Here is a 19,211-nt window from a genome sequence, read left to right on the forward strand (position 1 = left end):
TTTATTAAAAATATTTTTGAAGAATTTTAAAAGGCGTGGCTTTCATTAAAAATATTTTTGGAGAATTTTAAAAGGCGTGGTTTTTATTAAAAATATTTTTTTAGAGTTTTAAAATGCGTCGATTTTATTAAAAATATTTTTTAAAAATGTTAAAAGGCGTGGTTTTTATTAAAAATATTTTTAAAGAATTTTAAAAGGGTGGTTTTTATTAAAAATATTTTTAAAGAATTGTAAAAGGCGTGGTTTTTATTAAAAATATTTTTTTAGAATTTTAAAATGCGTCGATTTTATTAAAAATATTTTTTAAGAATTTTAAAAGGCGTGGCTTTTATTAAAAATATTTTTTTAGAATTTTAAAATGCGTCGATTTTATTAAAAATATTTTTTAAGAATTTTAAAAGGCGTGGCTTTTATTAAAAATATTTTTTCATAATTTTAAAATGCGTGGTTTTCAGAAAAAAAAAATAATTTGAGTCATGAAAAGAAAATATCTCTCCCCGTGTTTATGAATTAACGCCTCAAGGTATGCTTTAAATAAAAACAAATAAATTCACAATTGTAAAGGGAAAACAAAAAAATGTTGCTCCTCTTGATTTTTATTTCAAGCCACGGAAATTATTTTTAGAAAATTTTCCGCTTCGCATTATTTTCTTTGAATAAAAATAGAAAAACATATTTTCACAGGTGTTCTGGCTGTCGTACATTTGAACTTGGTTTTATAATTTCAAACAAATAAAATATTTGTGAACATGTTATGACACCTGTAAATATCTGTGGTTTGAAATTAGTGATATAAATATCTCCCCTGAGATATGGAAACAATATTGATCAATCAAGTGAAAATCCAACTGGCGATATGAAGCAGAAGTTTACAATTCTATTGGTTACCCTGGTGGTGGCCCTGATGTTTGAGGGTAAGAAAAGGATTTTAGTTTTTATTTCTCCAACAAATCTAAAATTTATGTTTATTCCCTTTCCAGCCGTCCTCTCTGAAGATGGCTCGGGTGGTGAATCCGGTCCCGATGGTGGCTATCACTATGAACATCATGGTGACAATAGCTATGGCTATGGCTGGAGTGACAACAATGGAGGCGGTGGCAGCTCCTCCGGTTCGGGTGATCAAAATGACGGTGGCTTCGATTGGGGATGGCTTGGACAATGGTTCCATAGATTTGGCAAACCACAAAATGAACCAGCTCATGAAGCTGCTGCTGCACCTGTTCAGGAATAATTGAACAAAGGTTTTTTTCAATCTTTCGAAAATTTTGATGTCCTGTAACGATGTGAATTTTTTGCCATGTAGAATAAATATTAGCAAAAAGCGAAATTTTGTCATACGTTTTGGGAATATATTAGAGGGGTGGGGTGAGAATCTCTTTTCAGAGACCATAACAAACATTTGCAACACAACAGAAACCTTAACTCAACGGCAAATTTAGTACCCATTGGGTACTTTTCGTACTCAAATAGGACACAGTTACTAAATATCACACCCAGATACCCTCAGTTATCCAAAATATCAGTTTTCAGAATTTTATTTCTAACCCTTCATCCAATAACAAATTTAGTACCATTTAGTACTTTTCGTAAAAATATAGAACGCATTTTTTAAACCATCGCCAAATCTCAAACACTGATACCAACAGAAGCCTCAATAGCAAATTTGAGGATTCCAGCTCTGTCCCTGTACCCAATACCAAGTTTAGTACCATTTAGTACTTTTCGTACGAATATGGACAACTTCTGACAACTTTAAGAGGCGTGGTTTCTATTTTAAATATTTTGTGACAACTTTAAGAGTCGTGGTTTTTATTAAAAATATTTTTTAAAAAATTTAAAAGGCGTGGTTTTTATTAAAATATTTTTGGAGAATTTTAAAAGGCGTGGCTTTTATTAAAAATATTTTTGGAGAATTTTAAAAGGCGTGGCTTTTATTAAAAATATTTTTGAGGAATTTTAAAAGGCGTGGATTTTATTAAAAATATTTTAGGAGAATTTAAAAGGCGTGGCTTTCATTAAAAATATTTTTGGAGAATTTTAAAAGGCGTGGCTTTCATTAAAAATATTTTTGAAGAATTTTAAAAGGCGTGGCTTTCATTAAAAATATTTTTGGAGAATTTTAAAAGGCGTGGCTTTTGTTAAAAATATTTTTGGAGAATTTTAAAAGGCGTGGCTTTCATTAAAAATATTTTTGGAGAATTTTAAAAGTCGTGGATTTTATTAAAAATATTTTTGGAGAATTTTAAAAGGCGTAGCTTTTATTAAAAATATTTTTGGAGAATTTTAAAAGACGTAGCTTTTATTAAAAATATTTTTGGAGAATTTTTAAAGGCGTGGCTTTCATTAAAAATATTTTTGGAGAATTTTATAAGGCGTCGCTTTCTGTAAAAATATTTTTGGAGAATTTTAAAAGGCGTGGATTTTATTAAAAATATTTTTGAAGAATTTTAAATGGTGTGGATTTTATTAAAAATATTTTTTTAAGAATTTTAAAAGGCGTGGATTTTATTAAAAATATTTTTGGAGAATTTTAAAAGGCGTGGTTTTTATAAAAAAATATTTTTTAAAACTTTAAAAGGCATGGTTTTTATTAAAAAATATTTTTCAAGAATTTTAAAAGGCATGGTTTTTATTAAAAAATATTTTTTAAGAATTTAGAAAGCGTGGTTTTTATTAAATGTATTTTTTAAAAATTTTAAAAGGCGTGATTTTTATTAAAAATATTTATTAAGAATTTTAAAAGGCGTGGTTTTTATTAAAAATATTTTTTAAGAATTTTAAAAGGTTTGGCTTTTATTAAAAATATTTTTTAAGAATTTTAAAAGGCTTGGATTTTATTAAAAATATTTATTAAGAACTTTAAAAGGCGTGGTTTTTATTAAGAAATATTTTTGGAGAATTTTAAAAGGCGTGGTTTTTATTAAAAATATTTTTGGAGAATTTTAAAAGGCGTGGCTTTCATTAAAAATATTTTTGGAGAATTTTAAAGGGCGTGGATTTTATTAAAAATATTTTTGGAGAATTTTTAAAGGCTTGGCTTTTATTAAAAATATTTTTGGAGAATTTTAAAAGGCGTGGCTTTTACTAAAAAGATTTTTGAAGAATTTTAAAAGGCGTGGATTTTATTAAAAATATTTTTGGAGAATTTTAAAAGGCGTGGATTTTATTAAAAATATTTTTGGAGAATTTTAAAAGGCGTCGCTTTCATTAAAAATATTTTTGGAGAATTTTAAAGGGCGTGGATTTTATTAAAAATATTTTTGGAGAATTTTAAAAGGAGTGGCTTTCATTAAAAATATTTTTGGAGAATTTTAAAAGGCGTGGCTTTTATTAAAAATATTTTTTTATTAAAAATATTTTTGTACCAAAAAAGTACCATTTGGCACTTTTCGTGCACCTGTGCCACGTATTTCCAAAATCACCTCTTTATCACAAACCTACCACCAACAGGGACCCCAACAGAAAATTTCAAAAATCCAGCTTTATCCGTTCACCCCAAACCAAACTTTTTCAAATTTAGTACCATTTAGTACAGTTTGCACACTTAGCACACATTTCCAAAAAAAAAAAAAAAAACTTCGTGTACCAAATTTCCTTTCCAACCTTGATTCTGCCACCAAATTTCAAGTTTTTCAAGCTCTCTTCGTCCACATTGTACCAAAATGGTACCATTTTTAAAAGTTTAGTACCATTTTAGAACTTTTCGTAATCTTAAAGTTCGAATTTCCAAAAAAGAAAACCCCTTTGGTACATCTGCCAACAACTTTCTTTTCAAATTTCATTCCAAATTCTAGCTTTTCCCATGTGTCCGATATGTACGTATTTTTAGTACATTTTAGTACTTTTCGTACCCTTTTGGTACAAGTTTCCAAAAAGACTGACCCTTGTTAATTTTTTCTTAAGATGCCTTTTTATTTATTGATCGCTAGTAAAAGAAAGCTGTAAAAATGCCTTAGGCAACGGCTACTTCGGGACGATGTAGTCTGGGACGGGACACATGACCATCATGTTCATGATGGTGATGGGGTTCGTGAGGGCCAACGTGGTGGAGTCCCTCCTCTTCGGGTCCCTGTTGGACATTGAAATTCACCAACCATTCCCAATCGAAAATGTCCCAGTTCCACCATTCCTCGTTGTAATCAACGCTGCCACCGGCACTATAATCCACTACATCGCCACCCTCTTCCTGTTCGTAGTAGTAGTCATAGGTGTCGGCCTCATAGTCGACAACATTGCTCTCACAGGGGGAAACTGGAAGAAAATTAGAATTTCAAATTAATTTTGAAAAAAAAATCTTTTTTTTTTTTTTTTTTTTTTTTTTTTTTTAAGAAAATTAGAATTTCAAATTAATTTTGAAAAAAAAATCTTTTTTTTTTTGCCTTTACTTGAAATGGCCACCACCAGGGCAATGAAACAAAGGAAGGACTTCATTTTTTTTGTTTTTTTCTTTGGAAATGAAAATTTATTGAACTTTCCTCGGAGAATCGGAAGAACTGGAATTGCCTCATCCAGTTATCATTGCTTGTTTTATACTATTTTATTGAACAGTTTTTTATAGGAATTAGATCTAATATTGAAATAGTTATTTTTTTTTTTGTTTTTCACAAGGCATTGTCTCGTTGGGCAAATATTTTCCAATTAATTGTTGCGAAAACAGCAGGGCTGGCGAATTGCTTGTAATCGCCAGCTGTGAAAATATTTTTCCTCAATGCGCTTGCAAGACTAATGGATGGCTATTGGATAATACGGAAGACTGGTTTTTGTGTAAAGAATGAGCTGGCATTTAGCTACCCCACAAATGTCATTGAGTATTTCTATAATTCAAAGCATACTTTTAGGCGTCTATGAGATATGGTCAGTGGAATATCTCAAAATAAATAAAAATCAACGTCAACAAGAAACGGCTGAAGATAAAATTTTGAAATTTTGCATGAGGGTCAGTCGAGGTGTGTAGGTGTGTGATATGGCTAGGTTTTGGGAAATTCGTACTAAAAGTGTACGAAAAGTACTACTAAATGAACGAAAAAATTAAATACTTTGTATTGGACAAAGGGAATGAGAATCTAAATAAATTTAAAATGAGTGTCAAGACCGGTGTGCAGGTAGATGTAGCAAAGGGGTTTTGGAAATTCGTACCAAAAGGTTAAGAAAAGTACGAAAATGTACTAAAAATGAATACTTTGTATTGGACAAACCGACCGGAGCTAGAATTCTAAAATTTGAAGTGAGAGTAAATGCAAGAGTGCTTGATAGGCGTAGCAATTTGGTATTGGGTTGACATAACGGTGCTAGAAATCAGACATTTGGTATTAGGGTCGCTCTTGGCGGTGGGTTTGTGATACAGAGAGAGATTTGGTATTGGGTGAAGGAATAGGGCTGGAATACTCAAATTTGGTATTGAGGTTTATTTTTGTATAAGGGATTGAGGTAGTTTGAGTTTTTGGAAATGTGTACTAAAATTATTCGAAAAGTACTAGATGGTACTAAATTTGGCATTAGGTGAAGGAATAGGGCTGGAATACTCAAATATGGAGATCTCTGTTGGTATCAGTGTTTGAGATTTGGCGATGTTTTGGAAATGTATACTAAAATTGTTCGAAAAGTACTAAAAGGTACCAAATTTGGTATCGGGTAAAGGTATATATATAAAATTCTGAAATTTGATACTTATATTACGGATGGTGTCTGTGTTTGAGATTTGGTGGTACTTTGGAGATGCGTCGCATATTTTTACGAAAAGTACTAAATTCGGGTAAAGGCATAGAAATAGAATTCTGAATTTCGATATTTCGATCACTGATAGCATCTGTGTTTGAGATTTGGCGGTGGTTTTGGAAATTGTACCATAATTGTACGAAAACTACTAAATGACACTAAATTTTGTTTGTAAAATATCCAAGTCTCTTTTTTTTTTTGATTTTTTTTTTGTAAGAAAACCACGTCGCTTTGGAAAAATATTTTTTAAAAAATCCACGTCAATTACTTTTGTGGAAAAATATTTTTAAAAAAATCCACGTTAATTATTTTTGTGGAAAAATATTTTTTAGAAAATCCACGTCAATTATTTTTGTGGAAAAATGTTTTTTAAAAAATCCACTTCTCTTATTTTTGCGGAAAATTATTTTATAAAAAATCCTTGTCGATTTTTTTTGTAGAAAAATATTTTTTAGAAAATCCACGTCAATTATTTTTGTGGAAAAAATCCACACCTGTTGTTACTTTGAAAAAAATATTTTTTTTAAAAATCCACTTCTGTTGTTACTTTGAAAAAAAATATTTTTTAAAAAATCCAAGTCTGTTGCTGCTTCAAAAATAATAATTTTTAAAAAATCCACGACTGTTGTTATTTTAAAAAATATATTTTTTAAAAAATCCACACCTGTTGTTACTTTAAAAAAAATATTTTAAAAAATCCACGCCTGTTGTTACTTTGAAAAAATATTATTTAAAAATCCACCCCTGTTGCTACTTTGAAAAAAAAAAAAAATATTTTTAAAAAACCCACGCCTGTTGTTACTTTGAAAAAATATTTTTTAAAAAATCCACGCCTGTTGCAGCTTTAAAATAATATTTTTTAAAAAACCCACGCCTGTTGTTACTTTGAAAAAATAATTTTTAAAAGATCCAAGCCTCTTGATACTTAGAAAAAAATACTTTTAAAAAATCCACGACTATTGTTACTTTGAAAAAATATTTTTTAAAAATCCACACCTGTTGTTACTTTGAAAAATATTTTTTAAAAATCCACGTCTGTTGTTACTTTGAAAAAATATTTTTTTAAAAAATCCACATCTGTTGTTATTTTGAAAAAATATGTTTTAAAAAATCCACGTCTGTTGTTATTTAAAAAAATATTTTTTAAAAAATCCACGTCTGTTGCTAACTTAATAAAATATTTTTAAAAAATCCAAGTCTGTTGTTCCGTTGAAAAAAATATTTTTTAAAAATTCACGCCTGTTGCCTCTTTGAAAAATATTTGTGAAAAATCCACGTCTTTTGCTTCTTTGATAAAATATTTTTTGTTAAATCCAAAACTTTTGCTCTAAAAAAAAACTATTTAAAAAATCCACTTCTGTTGTTACTTTGAAAAAATATTTTTTAAAAAATCCACGTCTGTTCTTACTTTGAAAAATAATTTTTAAAAAAAATCCACGTCTGTTGTTACTTTAAAAAAATAATTTTTAAAAAATCCACACCTGTTGTTACTTTAAAAAAATAATTTTTAAAAAATTCAAGCCAGTATTTACTTTGAAAAAAATATTTTTTAAAAAATCCACACCTGTTGTTACTTTAAAAAAATAATTTTTAAAAAATCCACACCTGTTGTTACTTTAAAAAAATAATTTTTAAAAAATCCACGCCAGTATTTACTTTGAAAAAAATATTTTTTAAAAAATCCACACCTGTTGTTACTTTGAAAAAATATTTTTTAAAAATCCACGTCCGTTGTTACTTTGAAAAAATATTTTTTTAAAAAATCCACGTCTGTTGTTACTTTGAAAAAATATTTTTAAAAAAAATCCACGTCTGTTATTACTTTGAAAAAATATTTTTTGAAAAAATCTACGCCTGTTGTTACTTTGATAAAATATTTATTTAAAAATCCACACCTGTTGTTACTTTGAAAAAAAATATTTTTAAAAAATCCACGCCTGTTGTTACTTTGAAAAGAATATTTTTTTAAAAATCCACGTCTGTTGTTACTTTGAAAAAAATATTTTTTAAAAATCCACGTTTGTTGTTACTTTGAAAAAATATTTTTTAAAAATCCACGCCTGTTGCTTCTTTGCATTTTTTAGTTCCATGTCTATTTTTTATGGAAAAGAGATTAAAACAACATCTGCCTACCTTAAACTGTAAAACAAGATCGTCATTTAAATAATAGTCATTTAATAATATTTGTAATTTAAACGGTCATCAATTACGACTGTGTTGTCAAGTTGTAGCAATGCCCTTTTCCAGTAAAATAGTTACAACAACAACAAGAAAACAACAACCAAGTTTGAAACTGATAGCCCGTAGGTTGTTTGTTGTGGCATTTATCTGAATCCACTTAAAATCCACTGAAAATAAAAACCCCCGAGAAATGTAACAAAAAATGCACCGCAACCGACTCTACGTTCTCAGGTACGATCCGTTTGGAAAATCAGAATCAAAAGAATGAGGCAGGTGATTGCATGTTGTCTATTGGCCGTGTTGGGGCTAATTTGTGCTGAAGGTATGACACGAGATGAAGTTCGAGATTGTCAGGATAAAAATTTAATTATTTTCTCTTTTTTTGTTTTTGTTATTTTAAGTGGTGCTGGGTCATGACTATCCCCGGGGACCAAATGTTGAGGGTGTACGTGTGAGACGCCAATATGGTGGTGGTCGGTCAGGGGCTCCAGGTGGAGCAGGTGGCTATGGAGGCAGTGGTGGATATGGTGGCAGCCCTGGGCAACCTGGCGGTAATGGTGGGGGAGGTGGTGGAAATGGTGGTGGCGGAGGCGGAGGTAATGGTGGAAACGGAGGAAATGGCGGTGGCCCAGGACAACCTGGACAACCAGGCGGTAATGGTGGAGGAAATGGCGGTTATGGTGGCAATGGCGGTTACGGCGGCAGTGGTGGTTATGATGGCCAACCTGGTCAGCCAGGAGGTTATGGACGTTAATTAAAAAAACTTTGTTTTATTTTTCTAAAAGAAAATAAAGAGTTGATTTAAAACAAAAGGACAAACAAAGGATTTTTTTATTTTTTTAGAAGAACCAACAGATAAAAGAAAAAAAAAAAACGTTTTCAAAGTAGCAAAAAAGTGGGATTTTTTAAAAAAATATTTTTTATAATTAACAACAAAGGTAGATTTTTAAAAAATATTTTTTTTTCAAAGTAACAACAGTTGTGGATTTAAAAAAAAAATCAAAGTATCAACAGACGTGGATTTTTTAAAAAATATTTTTTTAATTTACAACAGACGTGGATTTTTTAAAAAATATCTTTTCCGAAGTAACAACAGGTGTGGATTTTTTAAAAAAATATTTTTTTTAATTAACAACAGACGTGGATTTTTAAAAAATATTTTTCCACATAATTAAGAGCCGTGGATTTTTAAAAAAATATTTTTCCACAAAAATAGGAGACGTGGATTTTTTAAAAAATATTTTTCCACATAATTAAGAGCCGTGGATTTTTAAAAAAATATTTTTCCACAAAAATAGGAGACGTGGATTTTTTAAAAAATATTTTTCCACAAAAATAGGAGACGTGGATTTTTTAAAAAATATTTTTTTCAAAGTAACAACAGACGTGGGTTTTTAAAAAAATTTTTTTTTCAAAGTAACAACAGACGTAGATTTTTAAAAAAAATATTTTTTTTTCAAAGTAAGAACAGAGTTTGATTTTTAAAAGAATATTTTTTTTCAAAGTAAGAACAGACGTGGATTTTTAAACATATATTTTTTTCAAAGTAACAACAGACGCGGATTTTTAAAAAAAAATTTTTCAAAGTAACAACAGACATGGGTTTTTAAAAAAAAAAACTTTTTTTTAAAATTAACAACAGACTTGGTTTTAAAAAAATATATTTTTTTCAAAGTAACAACAGACGTTGATTTTTCAAAAATTTTTTTTTTCATAGTAACAACAGACGTGGATTTTTAAAAAAATATTTTTTCAAAGTAACAGCAGACGTGGATTTTTAAAAAATATTTTTTTCAAAGTAACAACAGACGTTGATTTTTTAAAAAATATTTTTTTCAAAGTAACAACAGACGTGGATTTTTAAAAAAATATTTTTTCAAAGTAACAGCAGACGTGGATTTTTAAAAAAATATTTTTTCAAAGTAACAGCAGACTTGGATTTTTAAAAAATATTTTTTCAAAGTAGCATTAGACGTGGATTTTTTTAAAAAATATTTTTTCAAAGTAGCATTAGACGTGGATTTTTTAAAAATTATTTTTTCAAAGTAGCATTAGACGTGGATTTTTTAAAAAATATTTTTCCACAAAATTAAGGGACGTGGATTTTTTAAAAATTATTTTTTCAAAGTAGCATTAGACGTGGATTTTTTAAAAAATATTTTTCCACAAAATTAAGGGACGTGGATTTTTTAAAAATTATTTTTTCAAAGTAGCATTAGACGTGGATTTTTTAAAAATTATTTTTTCAAAGTAGCATTAGACGTGGATTTTTTAAAAAATATTTTTCCACAAAAGTAAGGGACGTGGATTTTTTATAAAATATTTTTCCACAAAATAAAGGGACGTGGATTTTTTAAAAAATATTTTTCCACAAAATTAAGGGATGTGGATTTATTAAAAAAATATTTTTTCAAAGCAGCAACGGACTTGGATTTTTTAAAAAATATATTTTTTCAAAGCAGAAAATGACGCGGATTTTTTAAAAGATATTTTGTTTAATTAACAACAGAAGTAGATTTTTTAAAAAATGTTTTTTCCACAAAAATAAGAGACATTGATTTTTTAAAAAATATTTCTCCACAAAAAAAGCAATGTGAATTTTTTAAAAAATAATTTTCCATAAAAATAAGAGACCTAAATTTTTTAAAAAATATTTTTCCACAAAATTAAGAGGCGTGGATTTAATAAAAATATTTTTCCACAAAATTAAGAGACGTGGATTTAATAAAAAAAAAATATATTTCCACAAAATTAAGAGACGTGGATTTAATAAAAAAAAATATTTCCACAAAATTAAGAGACGTGGATTTAATAAAAAAAAATATTTCCACAAAATTTAGAGACGTGGATTTTATAAAAAATATTTTTCCAAAGCAGTAACATACGTGGATTTTTTAAAAAAATATTATTCCGTAAAATTAAAAGACATGGATTTAAAAAAATATTTTTCCACAAAAATAAGATACCTGGATTTTTTAAAAAAATATTTTTTTCAAAGCAGCATCAGACGTAGATTAAAAAAATATTTTTTTCAAAGCAGCAGCAGACGTAGATTAAAAAAATATTTTTTTCAAAGCAGCAGCAGACGTAGATTAAAAAGATATATTTTTTTTTTTTTCAAAGCAGCAGTCGACGTAGATTAAAAAAATATTTTTTCAATGTTCAAACAATCCACAATTTTTTTTTTAATTATTTGTTTTAGAGTAGCAAAAGGTGTTGTTTTATTTCCTTTATTTTTCAAATTTGTGTAGCATTTCAGGAACACCCTAATAGAACCATAACCCATAATTAGATGATTATATCTAAACAATAAAAGTCCACAAAATAAATTGGCTGGGAAAAGATCAATCAGTAAAAATATAAATAAAGGAAACATATAAATATAGGAGTCAGCTGAACATCTATTTTGGTGTCATTTTTTTTTTTGAAATTCGATCCGACAAACAAAATGGAGCGGTGCAAAAATCTGGGGTGTCTTTTATTTTTTGTTCTTATTTTTAGTGAGGGTAGGCTGTGAATGAAATTAAAATTAAAAAAAAAAAAAAACTAATAATATTGCTTTAATGCAGCTGTTATTGGCTCCTTGGAGGTATTCAAACAGGACCACAATCGCATAAAACGCCAAGGTGGCTATGGTGGTGGCTATGGTGGTGGCTCAAGTCCTGGCGGCGGTTATGGCTATGGTAGCTCTGGGGATAGCAGTTATGGTTATGGATATACTTCTTCAAGTGGCCAGCCAGGTCAAATGGGCGGTGGCGGAGGAGGTGTTGGAGGATTTGGTGGTGGTTTTGGCGGTGGTCCCGGAGGAGGTGGAGGTTTTGGAGGCGGTCCTGGAGGAGGTGGTGGTTTTGGTGGTGGTCCAGGTGGAGGCGGCAGTTCTGGTGGTGGTTTTGGTGGTGGTCCAGGAGGAGGTGGAGGCTTTGGTGGAGCTCCCGGAGGAGGTGGAGGCTATGGTGGTGGTCCAGGAGGGGGTTATGGAGGTTCCAGTGGCGGCTATGGCGGTTATGGTGGTTATGGCAGATAATGTGTTTTAAATATAAATGAATTAAAATGGTGTTTGTTAAAAACCATCACAAAGAGGATTTTGAAGTAAAAGTTTTACAAGGATCTCAAGGAGTGGATATTTCAGATTTTCAAAAAATAACAAAAGGTTCAACAAAATGGGATTTTTGTTATATTTTTTACAAGGAATAACAAACGTGGATTTAATAAAAATATATTTTTTCAAGGACCAACACAAATGTGAATTTTTTGAAAATATTTTTTCAAGGACCAATACAAACGTGGATTTTTTAAAGAATATTTTTTCAAGGACCAATACAAACGTGTATTTTTTAAAGAATATTTTTTCAAGGACCAATATAAATGTGGATTTTTTAAAAATATTTTTTAAGGATCAGAACAAACGTGAATTTTTTAAAGAATATTTTTTAAGGACCAATACAAACGTGTATTTTTTAAAGAATATTTTTTCAAGGACCAATATAAACGTGGATTTTTTATAGAATATTTTTTCAAGGACCAATATAAACGTGGATTTTTTAAAGAATATTTTTTAAGGACCAATACAAACGTGGATTTTTTATAGAATATTTTTTCAAGGACCAATACAAACGTGGATTTTTTATAGAATATTTTTTCAAGGACCAATACAAACGTGGATTTTTTATAGAATATTTTTTCAAGGACCAATACAAACGTGGATTTTTTATAGAATATTTTGTCAAGAACCAACTGGAAAACGTGGATTTTTTAAAAATATTTTTTCAAGGACCAGAACAAACGAGGATTTTTTAAAAATATTTTTTGAAGGACCAACTGGACAAACATTGATTTTTTAAAAATATTTTTTTTTTCACGAATCAGGATAAACGTGGATTTTTTAAAAATATTTTTTTCAAGGATCAGGATAAACGTGGATTTTTTAAAAATATTTTTTTCAAGGATCAGGATAAACGTGGATTTTTTTAAAAAAATTTTTCAAGGATCAGGATAAACGTGAATTTTTTTAAAAATATTTTTTAAGGGCCAAAACAATAGTATATTTTTTAAAAAAATAATTTTTTAAGGAGCGGAACAAAAGTGGATTTTTTAAAAAATAATTTTTTATTAAATAGAACAAACGGGGATTTTTAAAAAAAAATAATTTTTAAGGACCGGAACAAATGTGGATTTCTTAAAAAAATATTTTTTTTAAAAACCAAGACATACGTGGATTTTTTAAAAATATTTTTTAAAGACCAGGACAAACGTGGATTTTCTAAAAATAATTTTTAAGGACCAGGACAAATGTGGATTTTTTAAAAATATTTTTTTCAAGGACCTGAGCAAACATGGATTTTTTAAAATATTTTTTTCAAGGACCTGGACAAACGTGAATTTTTAAAAATATTTTTTTCTAGGACCTGGACAAATATGGATTTTTCAAGGAATATTTTTTAAGGACCAGGACAAACGTGGATTTAAAAAAAAAAATTGTTTAGGGAACAACACAAACGTGGCTTTTCCCAAAAATATTTTTTCAAAGATCAACCCAAACGTGGCTTTTTTAAAAATATTTTTAAGGACCTCTTTTTCAAGAATTTTTTTAAAATATTTTATTTAAGATTGTTTAAAAATATTTTTCCAAGGACCAGGAAAACGGTGGATTTTTAAGTATTACTTTTTAAGGACCGGAATAAACGTGTATTTCCTTAAGAATATTTTTTAAGGACCAGAACAAAAGTAGATTTTTTAAAAATATTTTTCCAAGGACGGTATTTTTTGTTAATTGTTTTAATATTTTTTATTGTATCTTTTCATTTTGGTTTTTTGTTTAGTTTTCTTATTTTAATTATATATAGATTCAAAATTTATGGACATGGTGGCAACCATGATGGCCTGACACAATCAGGACCCCCGGCACCGCCAGCTCCACCTGGGCCATTACCAGCACCGCCACCACCACCGCCGCCGCCTCCTCCACCACCACCAGGTTCACAATTACAGCCACGACCACCACCTCCACCACCGCCTCCACCGCCACCTCCGGGCAGGGGAGAAGCTAAGGAAACAAATTTTAATTTTTATTTATTATTATTTTTTATTTTATTTATTTATTTTTTTATTTTATTTATTTATTTATTTATTTTTTGAGAAAAATATACTATTTTTTTGATTTTTTTTTTTTTTTTGAGAACATTTTTTTTTTGAATATGAAAACAATTTTCCCTACTTACCTCCATTAAGGGCCAATAGGCCACATATTAAACTGAAAATTAGCCAATATTTCATCTTGACTTTATACCGTGAATGAAATTAAAATTTAAAAAAAAAACTAATAATATTGCTTTAATGCAGCTGTTATTGGCTCATTGGAGGTATTCAAACAGGACCACAATCGCATAAAACGCCAAGGTGGCTATGGTGGTGGCTCAAGTCCTGGTGGCGGTTATGGCTATGGTAGCTCTGGGGATAACAGTTATGGTTATGGATATACTTCTTCAAGTGGCCAGCCAGGTCAAATGGGTTGTGGCGGAGGAGGTGTTGGAGGATTTGGTGGTGGTTTTGGCGGTGGTCCCGGAGGAGGTGGAGGTTTTGGAGGCGGTCCTGGAGGAGGTGGTGGTTTTGGTGGTGGTCCCGGAGGAGGCGGCAGTTCTGGTGGTGGTTTTGGTGGTGGTCCAGGAGGAGGTGGAGGCTTTGGTGGAGCTCCCGGAGGAGGTGGAGGCTATGGTGGTGGTCCAGGAGGGGGTTATGGAGGTTCCAGTGGCGGCTATGGCGGTTATGGTGGTTATGGCAGATAATGTTTTTTAAATAGAAATAAATTAATATGGTGTTTGTTAAAAACCATCACAGTGAGGATTTGAAGTATAAGTTTTACAAGGATCTCAAGGAGTGGATATTTCAGATTTTCAAAAAATAATAAAAGGTTCAAAAAACGTGGATTTTTTAAATATATTTTTACAAGGAATAACAAACGTGGATTTAATAAAAATATATTTTTTCAAGGACCAACACAAATGTGAATTTTTTGAAAATATTTTTTCAAGGACCAATACAAACGTGGATTTTTTAAAGAATATTTTTTAAGGACCAATACAAACGTGTATTTTTTAAAGAATATTTTTTCAAGGACCAATATAAACGTAGATTTTTTATAGAATATTTTTTCAAGGACCAATACAAACGTGGATTTTTTATAGAATATTTTTTCAAGGACCAATACAAACGTGGATTTTTTATAGAATATTTTGTCAAGAACCAACTGGAAAACGTGGATTTTTTAAAAATATTTTTTAAGGATCAGAACAAACGTGGATTTTTTTAAAAATTATTTTTTTAAAGACCAGAACAAACGTGAATTTTTTAAAAATATTTTTTCAAGGACCAGAACAAACGAGGATTTTTTAAAAATATTTTTTCAAGGACAAGGACAAACTTGGATTTTATAAAAAATAATTTTCTAAGAACCATCACAAACGTGGATTTTTTAAAAAATAATTTTTTAAGGACCAGAACAAACGTGGATTTTTTAAAAAATAATTTTTTAAGGACCAGAACAAACGTGGATTTTTTAAAAGTATTTTTTCAAGGATCAGGATTATTTAAAAATATTTTTTCAAGGATCAGGTTAAACGTGGATTTTTTTAAAAAAATTTTTCAAGGATCAGGATAAACGTGATTTTTTTTAAAAATATTTTTTAAGGGCCAAAACAATAGTATATTTTTTAAAAAAATAATTTTTTAAGGAGCGGAACAAAAGTGGATTTTTTAAAAAAATAATTTTTTATTAAATAGAACAAACGGGGATTTTTAAAAAAAATAATTTTTAAGGACCGGAACAAATGTGGATTTCTTAAAAAAATATTTTTTTTAAAAACCAAGACATACGTGGATTTTTTAAAAATATTTTTTAAAGACCAGGACAAACGTGGATTTTCTAAAAATAATTTTTAAGGACCAGGACAAATGTGGATTTTTTAAAAATATTTTTTTTCAAGGACCTGAGCAAACATGGATTTTTTAAAATATTTTTTTCAAGGACCTGGACAAACGTGAATTTTTAAAAAATATTTTTTTCTAGGACCTGGACAAATATGGATTTTTCAAGGAATATTTTTTAAGGACCAGGACAAACGTGGATTTAAAAAAAAATTGTTTAGGGAACAACACAAACGTGGCTTTTCCCAAAAATATTTTTTCAAAGATCAACCCAAACGTGGCTTTTTTAAAAATATTTTTAAGGACCTCTTTTTCAAGAATTTTTTTAAAATATTTTTTTTAAGATTGTTTAAAAATATTTTTCCAAGGACCAGGAAAACGGTGGATTTTTAAGTATTACTTTTTAAGGACCGGAATAAACGTGTATTTCCTTAAGAATATTTTTTAAGGACCAGAACAAAAGTAGATTTTTTAAAAATATTTTTCCAAGGACGGTATTTTTTGTTAATTGTTTTAATATTTTTATTGTATCTTTTCATTTTGGTTTTTTGTTTAGTTTTCTTATTTTAATTATATATAGATTCAAAATTTATGGACATGGTGGCAACCATGATGGCCTGACACAATCAGGACCCCCGGCACCGCCAGCTCCACCTGGGCCATTACCAGCACCGCCACCACCACCGCCGCCGCCTCCTCCACCACCACCAGGTTCACAATTACAGCCACGACCACCACCTCCACCACCGCCTCCACCGCCACCTCCGGGCAGGGGAGAAGCTAAGGAAACAAATTTTAATTTTTATTTATTATTATTTTTTATTTTATTTATTTATTTTTTTTTTTTTTTGAGAAAAATATACTATTTTTTTGATTTTTTTTTTTTTTTTTTTGAGAACATTTTTTTTTTTTGAATATGAAAACAATTTTCCCTACTTACCTCCATTAAGGGCCAATAGGCCACATATTAAACTGAAAATTAGCCAATATTTCATCTTGACTTTATACCGAGGTATGGACAATTGTTTAGTTAATTGTTGTTTTTATAGGTTTTCCCGGAGACGATTTTGTTGTTGTTGGAGTGTTGGAGTGTAGCTGGAAATGATGAGCTGAGGAATTCATTAGAATTTCGATTGCGTTGGGGGAATCCTCAGTAGTTTGTTTTTCCCGTATATAAAAAAGTTACACTCGAGGAAAATTGATAGTCGGTGATAAAAGAAAATTAATAGAAAATATTTATGTTTTCAACAATTGTGATACACTCAAAGAAAAATGTTAGTTGGAGAAGGAAAAAAAGTTTAAAAATACATTTTTTTTTTAAAATGGTTCTACACTCAAAGAAAATTTTCGTTGAAGGAAATAAAAATATACAAAGGACAATGTATATAAAAAAAAAAACGGACGTGAGGGAACACCCTATACCCCCGCCTGTAAAAATAGTCAACCGTACCTTCTTTTGCCATAAATTTAATTATTATATCATAATTTACTGACCAATTTTTGTGAGTGTATGATTAGCCTTTAATATAATCATCTTCATTAGTTAAAATTGATTAAATTTAAATATTGCTCAAGTGTCAGGTTTGACAGTCTTTATCACCTAAACTTGTTATTTTCGTTAGTCACTTAGGCTCTACTTACTCACGTTGCACAATGCCTCACGTGGAACTTTTACAAAAAAAAAATAAATAAATAAATAAATAAGAAATGCGTTCCAAAAAAAAAATGGATTTTAATAAATATATTTTACAAGGGCAAAGAAACGTGGATTTTTTAAAATATTTTTATGAAGGGATCAACAAACGTAGATTTTTTAAAAAAATTTCCACAAGAATCATTTGAGGATTTTTAAAAATAATTTTTTTTGAAAAGATAAACAAACGTGAATTTTTTAAAAATATTTTTTGAAAGGATCAACAAACGTGGATTTTTTTAAAAAATATTTTTTAAAAAGATCAACAAACGTGGATTTTTTTAAAAAAATATTTTTTGAAAGGTTCAACAAACGTTGATTTTTTAAAAAAATATTTTTTGAAAGGATCAACAAACGTGGATTTTTTAAAAAAAATATTTTTTGAAAGGATCAACATACGTGGATTTTTTAAAAAAATATTTTTTGAAAAGATCAACAAACGTGGATTTTTTAAAAAAATATTTTTTGAAAGGATCAACATACGTGGATTTTTTAAAAAAAATATTTTTTGAAAGGATCAACAAACGGGGATTTTTTAAAAAAATATTTTTTGAAAGGATCAACATACGTGGATTTTTTAAAAAAATATTTTTTGAAAAGATCAACAAACGTGGATTTTTTAAAAAAATATTTTTTGAAAGGATCAACAAACGGGGATTTTTTTAAAAAATATTTTTTTAAAAAGATCAACAAACGTGGATTTTTTAAAAAAATATTTTTTGAAAGGTTCAACAAACGTTGATTTTTTAAAAAAATATTTTTTGAAAGGATCAACAAACGTGGATTTTTTAAAAAAATATTTTTTGAAAGGATCATCATACGTGGATTTTTAAAAAAAAAATTTTTTTGAAAGGATCAACAAACGGGGATTTTTTAAAAAAATATTTTTTGAAAGGATCAACAAACGTGGATTTTTTAAAAAATATGTTTTGAAAGGATCAACAAACGTGCATTTTTTAAAAAATATTTTTTTGATAGGATCAACAAACGTGGATTTTTTACAAAATATTTTTTTGAAAGGATCAACAAACGTGGATTTTTTAAAAAATATATTTTTTGACATTATCAACAAACGTGGATTTTTTAAAAAATATTTTTTGACATTATCAACAAACGTGGATTTTTTAAAAAATATTTTTTGAGATTATCAGCAAACAAACGTGGATTTTTTAAAAAATATTTTTTGAGATTATCAGCAAACAAACGTGGATTTTTTAAAAAATATTTTATTGAAAGGATCAACAAACGTGGATTTTTTAAAAAATATTTTTCGAAAGGATCAACAAACGTGGATTTTTTTAAAAATATTTTTTGAAAGGATCAACAAACGTGGATTTTTTAAAAAACATTTTTTGAAAGGATCAACAAACGTGGATGTTTTAAAAAATAATTTTTGAAAGGATCAACAAACGTGCATTTTTTAAAAAATATTTTTTGAAAGGATCAACAAACGTGGATTTTTTAAAAAATATTTTTTTAAAAGGATCAACAATCGTGGATTTTTTAAAAAATATTTTTTTAAAGGATCAACAAACGTGGATTTTTTAAAAAATATTTTTTGAAAGGATCAACAACCTTGGATTTTTAAAAAAATATTTTTTTGAGACGATCAACAAGCTTGGATTTTTTAAAAAATATTTTTTGAGACGATCAACAAGCTTGGATTTTTTAAAAAATATTTTTGGAAAGGATCAACAACCTT

The 19,211-nt window shown here is 28.7% G+C and overlaps 6 protein-coding genes across 8 annotated transcripts; 3 read left to right on the plus strand and 3 right to left on the minus strand.

The window, feature by feature from the left end:
* The first annotated feature begins 851 nt into the window (after positions 1-851).
* LOC101891674 (single-stranded DNA-binding protein) lies at positions 852-1,327 on the plus strand. Its single transcript, XM_005190299.4, has 2 exons — positions 852-914; positions 981-1,327. The coding sequence occupies exons 1-2, from the start codon at positions 857-859 to the stop codon at positions 1,229-1,231; spliced, it is 309 nt and encodes a 102-aa protein (XP_005190356.2). The 5' UTR covers positions 852-856; the 3' UTR covers positions 1,232-1,327.
* A 2,560-nt stretch (positions 1,328-3,887) lies between these two features.
* LOC105262322 (uncharacterized) lies at positions 3,888-4,539 on the minus strand. Its single transcript, XM_059122259.1, has 2 exons — positions 4,386-4,539; positions 3,888-4,251 (listed from the first exon to the last, which is right to left on the minus strand). The coding sequence occupies exons 1-2, from the start codon at positions 4,429-4,431 to the stop codon at positions 3,953-3,955; spliced, it is 345 nt and encodes a 114-aa protein (XP_058978242.1). The 5' UTR covers positions 4,432-4,539; the 3' UTR covers positions 3,888-3,952.
* A 3,520-nt stretch (positions 4,540-8,059) lies between these two features.
* LOC131802289 (uncharacterized) lies at positions 8,060-8,708 on the plus strand. Its single transcript, XM_059122271.1, has 2 exons — positions 8,060-8,218; positions 8,298-8,708. Exons 1-2 carry the CDS (start codon positions 8,161-8,163, stop codon positions 8,648-8,650), a joined length of 411 nt encoding a protein of 136 aa, XP_058978254.1. The 5' UTR covers positions 8,060-8,160; the 3' UTR covers positions 8,651-8,708.
* A 2,544-nt stretch (positions 8,709-11,252) lies between these two features.
* On the plus strand, positions 11,253-14,795 carry LOC131802281 (ctenidin-1-like). Of its 3 annotated transcripts, none has more exons than XM_059122251.1 (3): positions 11,253-11,402; positions 11,466-11,759; positions 11,802-12,143. In XM_059122251.1, the coding sequence occupies exons 1-3, from the start codon at positions 11,345-11,347 to the stop codon at positions 11,918-11,920; spliced, it is 471 nt and encodes a 156-aa protein (XP_058978234.1). In that variant the 5' UTR covers positions 11,253-11,344; the 3' UTR covers positions 11,921-12,143. The 3 variants fall into 3 exon arrangements, with proteins under 3 accessions (XP_058978234.1, XP_058978231.1, XP_058978233.1); XM_059122248.1 differs by lacking the exon at positions 11,802-12,143 and adding an exon at positions 14,256-14,795 and having other exon boundaries at positions 11,254-11,402; positions 11,466-11,485; XM_059122250.1 differs by lacking the exons at positions 11,466-11,759; positions 11,802-12,143 and adding an exon at positions 14,236-14,795 and having other exon boundaries at positions 11,330-11,402.
* LOC131802282 (rRNA 2'-O-methyltransferase fibrillarin-like) lies at positions 13,656-14,180 on the minus strand. Its single transcript, XM_059122252.1, has 2 exons — positions 14,115-14,180; positions 13,656-13,939 (listed from the first exon to the last, which is right to left on the minus strand). The coding sequence occupies exons 1-2, from the start codon at positions 14,167-14,169 to the stop codon at positions 13,749-13,751; spliced, it is 246 nt and encodes an 81-aa protein (XP_058978235.1). The 5' UTR covers positions 14,170-14,180; the 3' UTR covers positions 13,656-13,748.
* Positions 14,796-16,360: 1,565 nt separating the features above from the next.
* Positions 16,361-16,913, minus strand: LOC105262454 (rRNA 2'-O-methyltransferase fibrillarin-like). Its single transcript, XM_059122505.1, has 2 exons — positions 16,757-16,913; positions 16,361-16,596 (listed from the first exon to the last, which is right to left on the minus strand). Exons 1-2 carry the CDS (start codon positions 16,809-16,811, stop codon positions 16,406-16,408), a joined length of 246 nt encoding a protein of 81 aa, XP_058978488.1. The 5' UTR covers positions 16,812-16,913; the 3' UTR covers positions 16,361-16,405.
* Positions 16,914-19,211: the final 2,298 nt, after the last annotated feature.

The sequence above is a fragment of the Musca domestica genome, unplaced genomic scaffold (genome assembly GCF_030504385.1).
Source record: "Musca domestica strain aabys unplaced genomic scaffold, Musca_domestica.polishedcontigs.V.1.1 20, whole genome shotgun sequence".
NCBI classification, from domain to species: domain Eukaryota; kingdom Metazoa; phylum Arthropoda; class Insecta; order Diptera; family Muscidae; genus Musca; species Musca domestica.

Coding starts and splice junctions, on each gene's coding strand:
- LOC131802281 (XM_059122248.1), top strand. CDS start 11,345: ATGGAGCGGTGCAAAAATCTGGGGTGTCTTTTATTTTTTGTTCTTATT. Junction 11,403..11,465: donor TGTTCTTATTTTTAGTGAGG/GTAGGCTGTGAA, acceptor GCTTTAATGCAG/CTGTTATTGGCTCCTTGGAG. Junction 11,486..14,255: donor CTGTTATTGGCTCCTTGGAG/GTATTCAAACAG, acceptor GGCTCATTGGAG/GTATTCAAACAGGACCACAA.
- LOC101891674 (XM_005190299.4), top strand. CDS start 857: ATGAAGCAGAAGTTTACAATTCTATTGGTTACCCTGGTGGTGGCCCTG. Junction 915..980: donor GGTGGCCCTGATGTTTGAGG/GTAAGAAAAGGA, acceptor TTCCCTTTCCAG/CCGTCCTCTCTGAAGATGGC.
- LOC105262454 (XM_059122505.1), bottom strand. CDS start 16,811: ATGAAATATTGGCTAATTTTCAGTTTAATATGTGGCCTATTGGCCCTT. Junction 16,597..16,756: donor CCTATTGGCCCTTAATGGAG/GTAAGTAGGGAA, acceptor TTGTTTCCTTAG/CTTCTCCCCTGCCCGGAGGT.
- LOC131802289 (XM_059122271.1), top strand. CDS start 8,161: ATGAGGCAGGTGATTGCATGTTGTCTATTGGCCGTGTTGGGGCTAATT. Junction 8,219..8,297: donor GGGGCTAATTTGTGCTGAAG/GTATGACACGAG, acceptor TGTTATTTTAAG/TGGTGCTGGGTCATGACTAT.
- LOC105262322 (XM_059122259.1), bottom strand. CDS start 4,431: ATGAAGTCCTTCCTTTGTTTCATTGCCCTGGTGGTGGCCATTTCAA. Junction 4,252..4,385: donor CCTGGTGGTGGCCATTTCAA/GTAAAGGCAAAA, acceptor ATTTTCTTCCAG/TTTCCCCCTGTGAGAGCAAT.
- LOC131802282 (XM_059122252.1), bottom strand. CDS start 14,169: ATGAAATATTGGCTAATTTTCAGTTTAATATGTGGCCTATTGGCCCTT. Junction 13,940..14,114: donor CCTATTGGCCCTTAATGGAG/GTAAGTAGGGAA, acceptor TTGTTTCCTTAG/CTTCTCCCCTGCCCGGAGGT.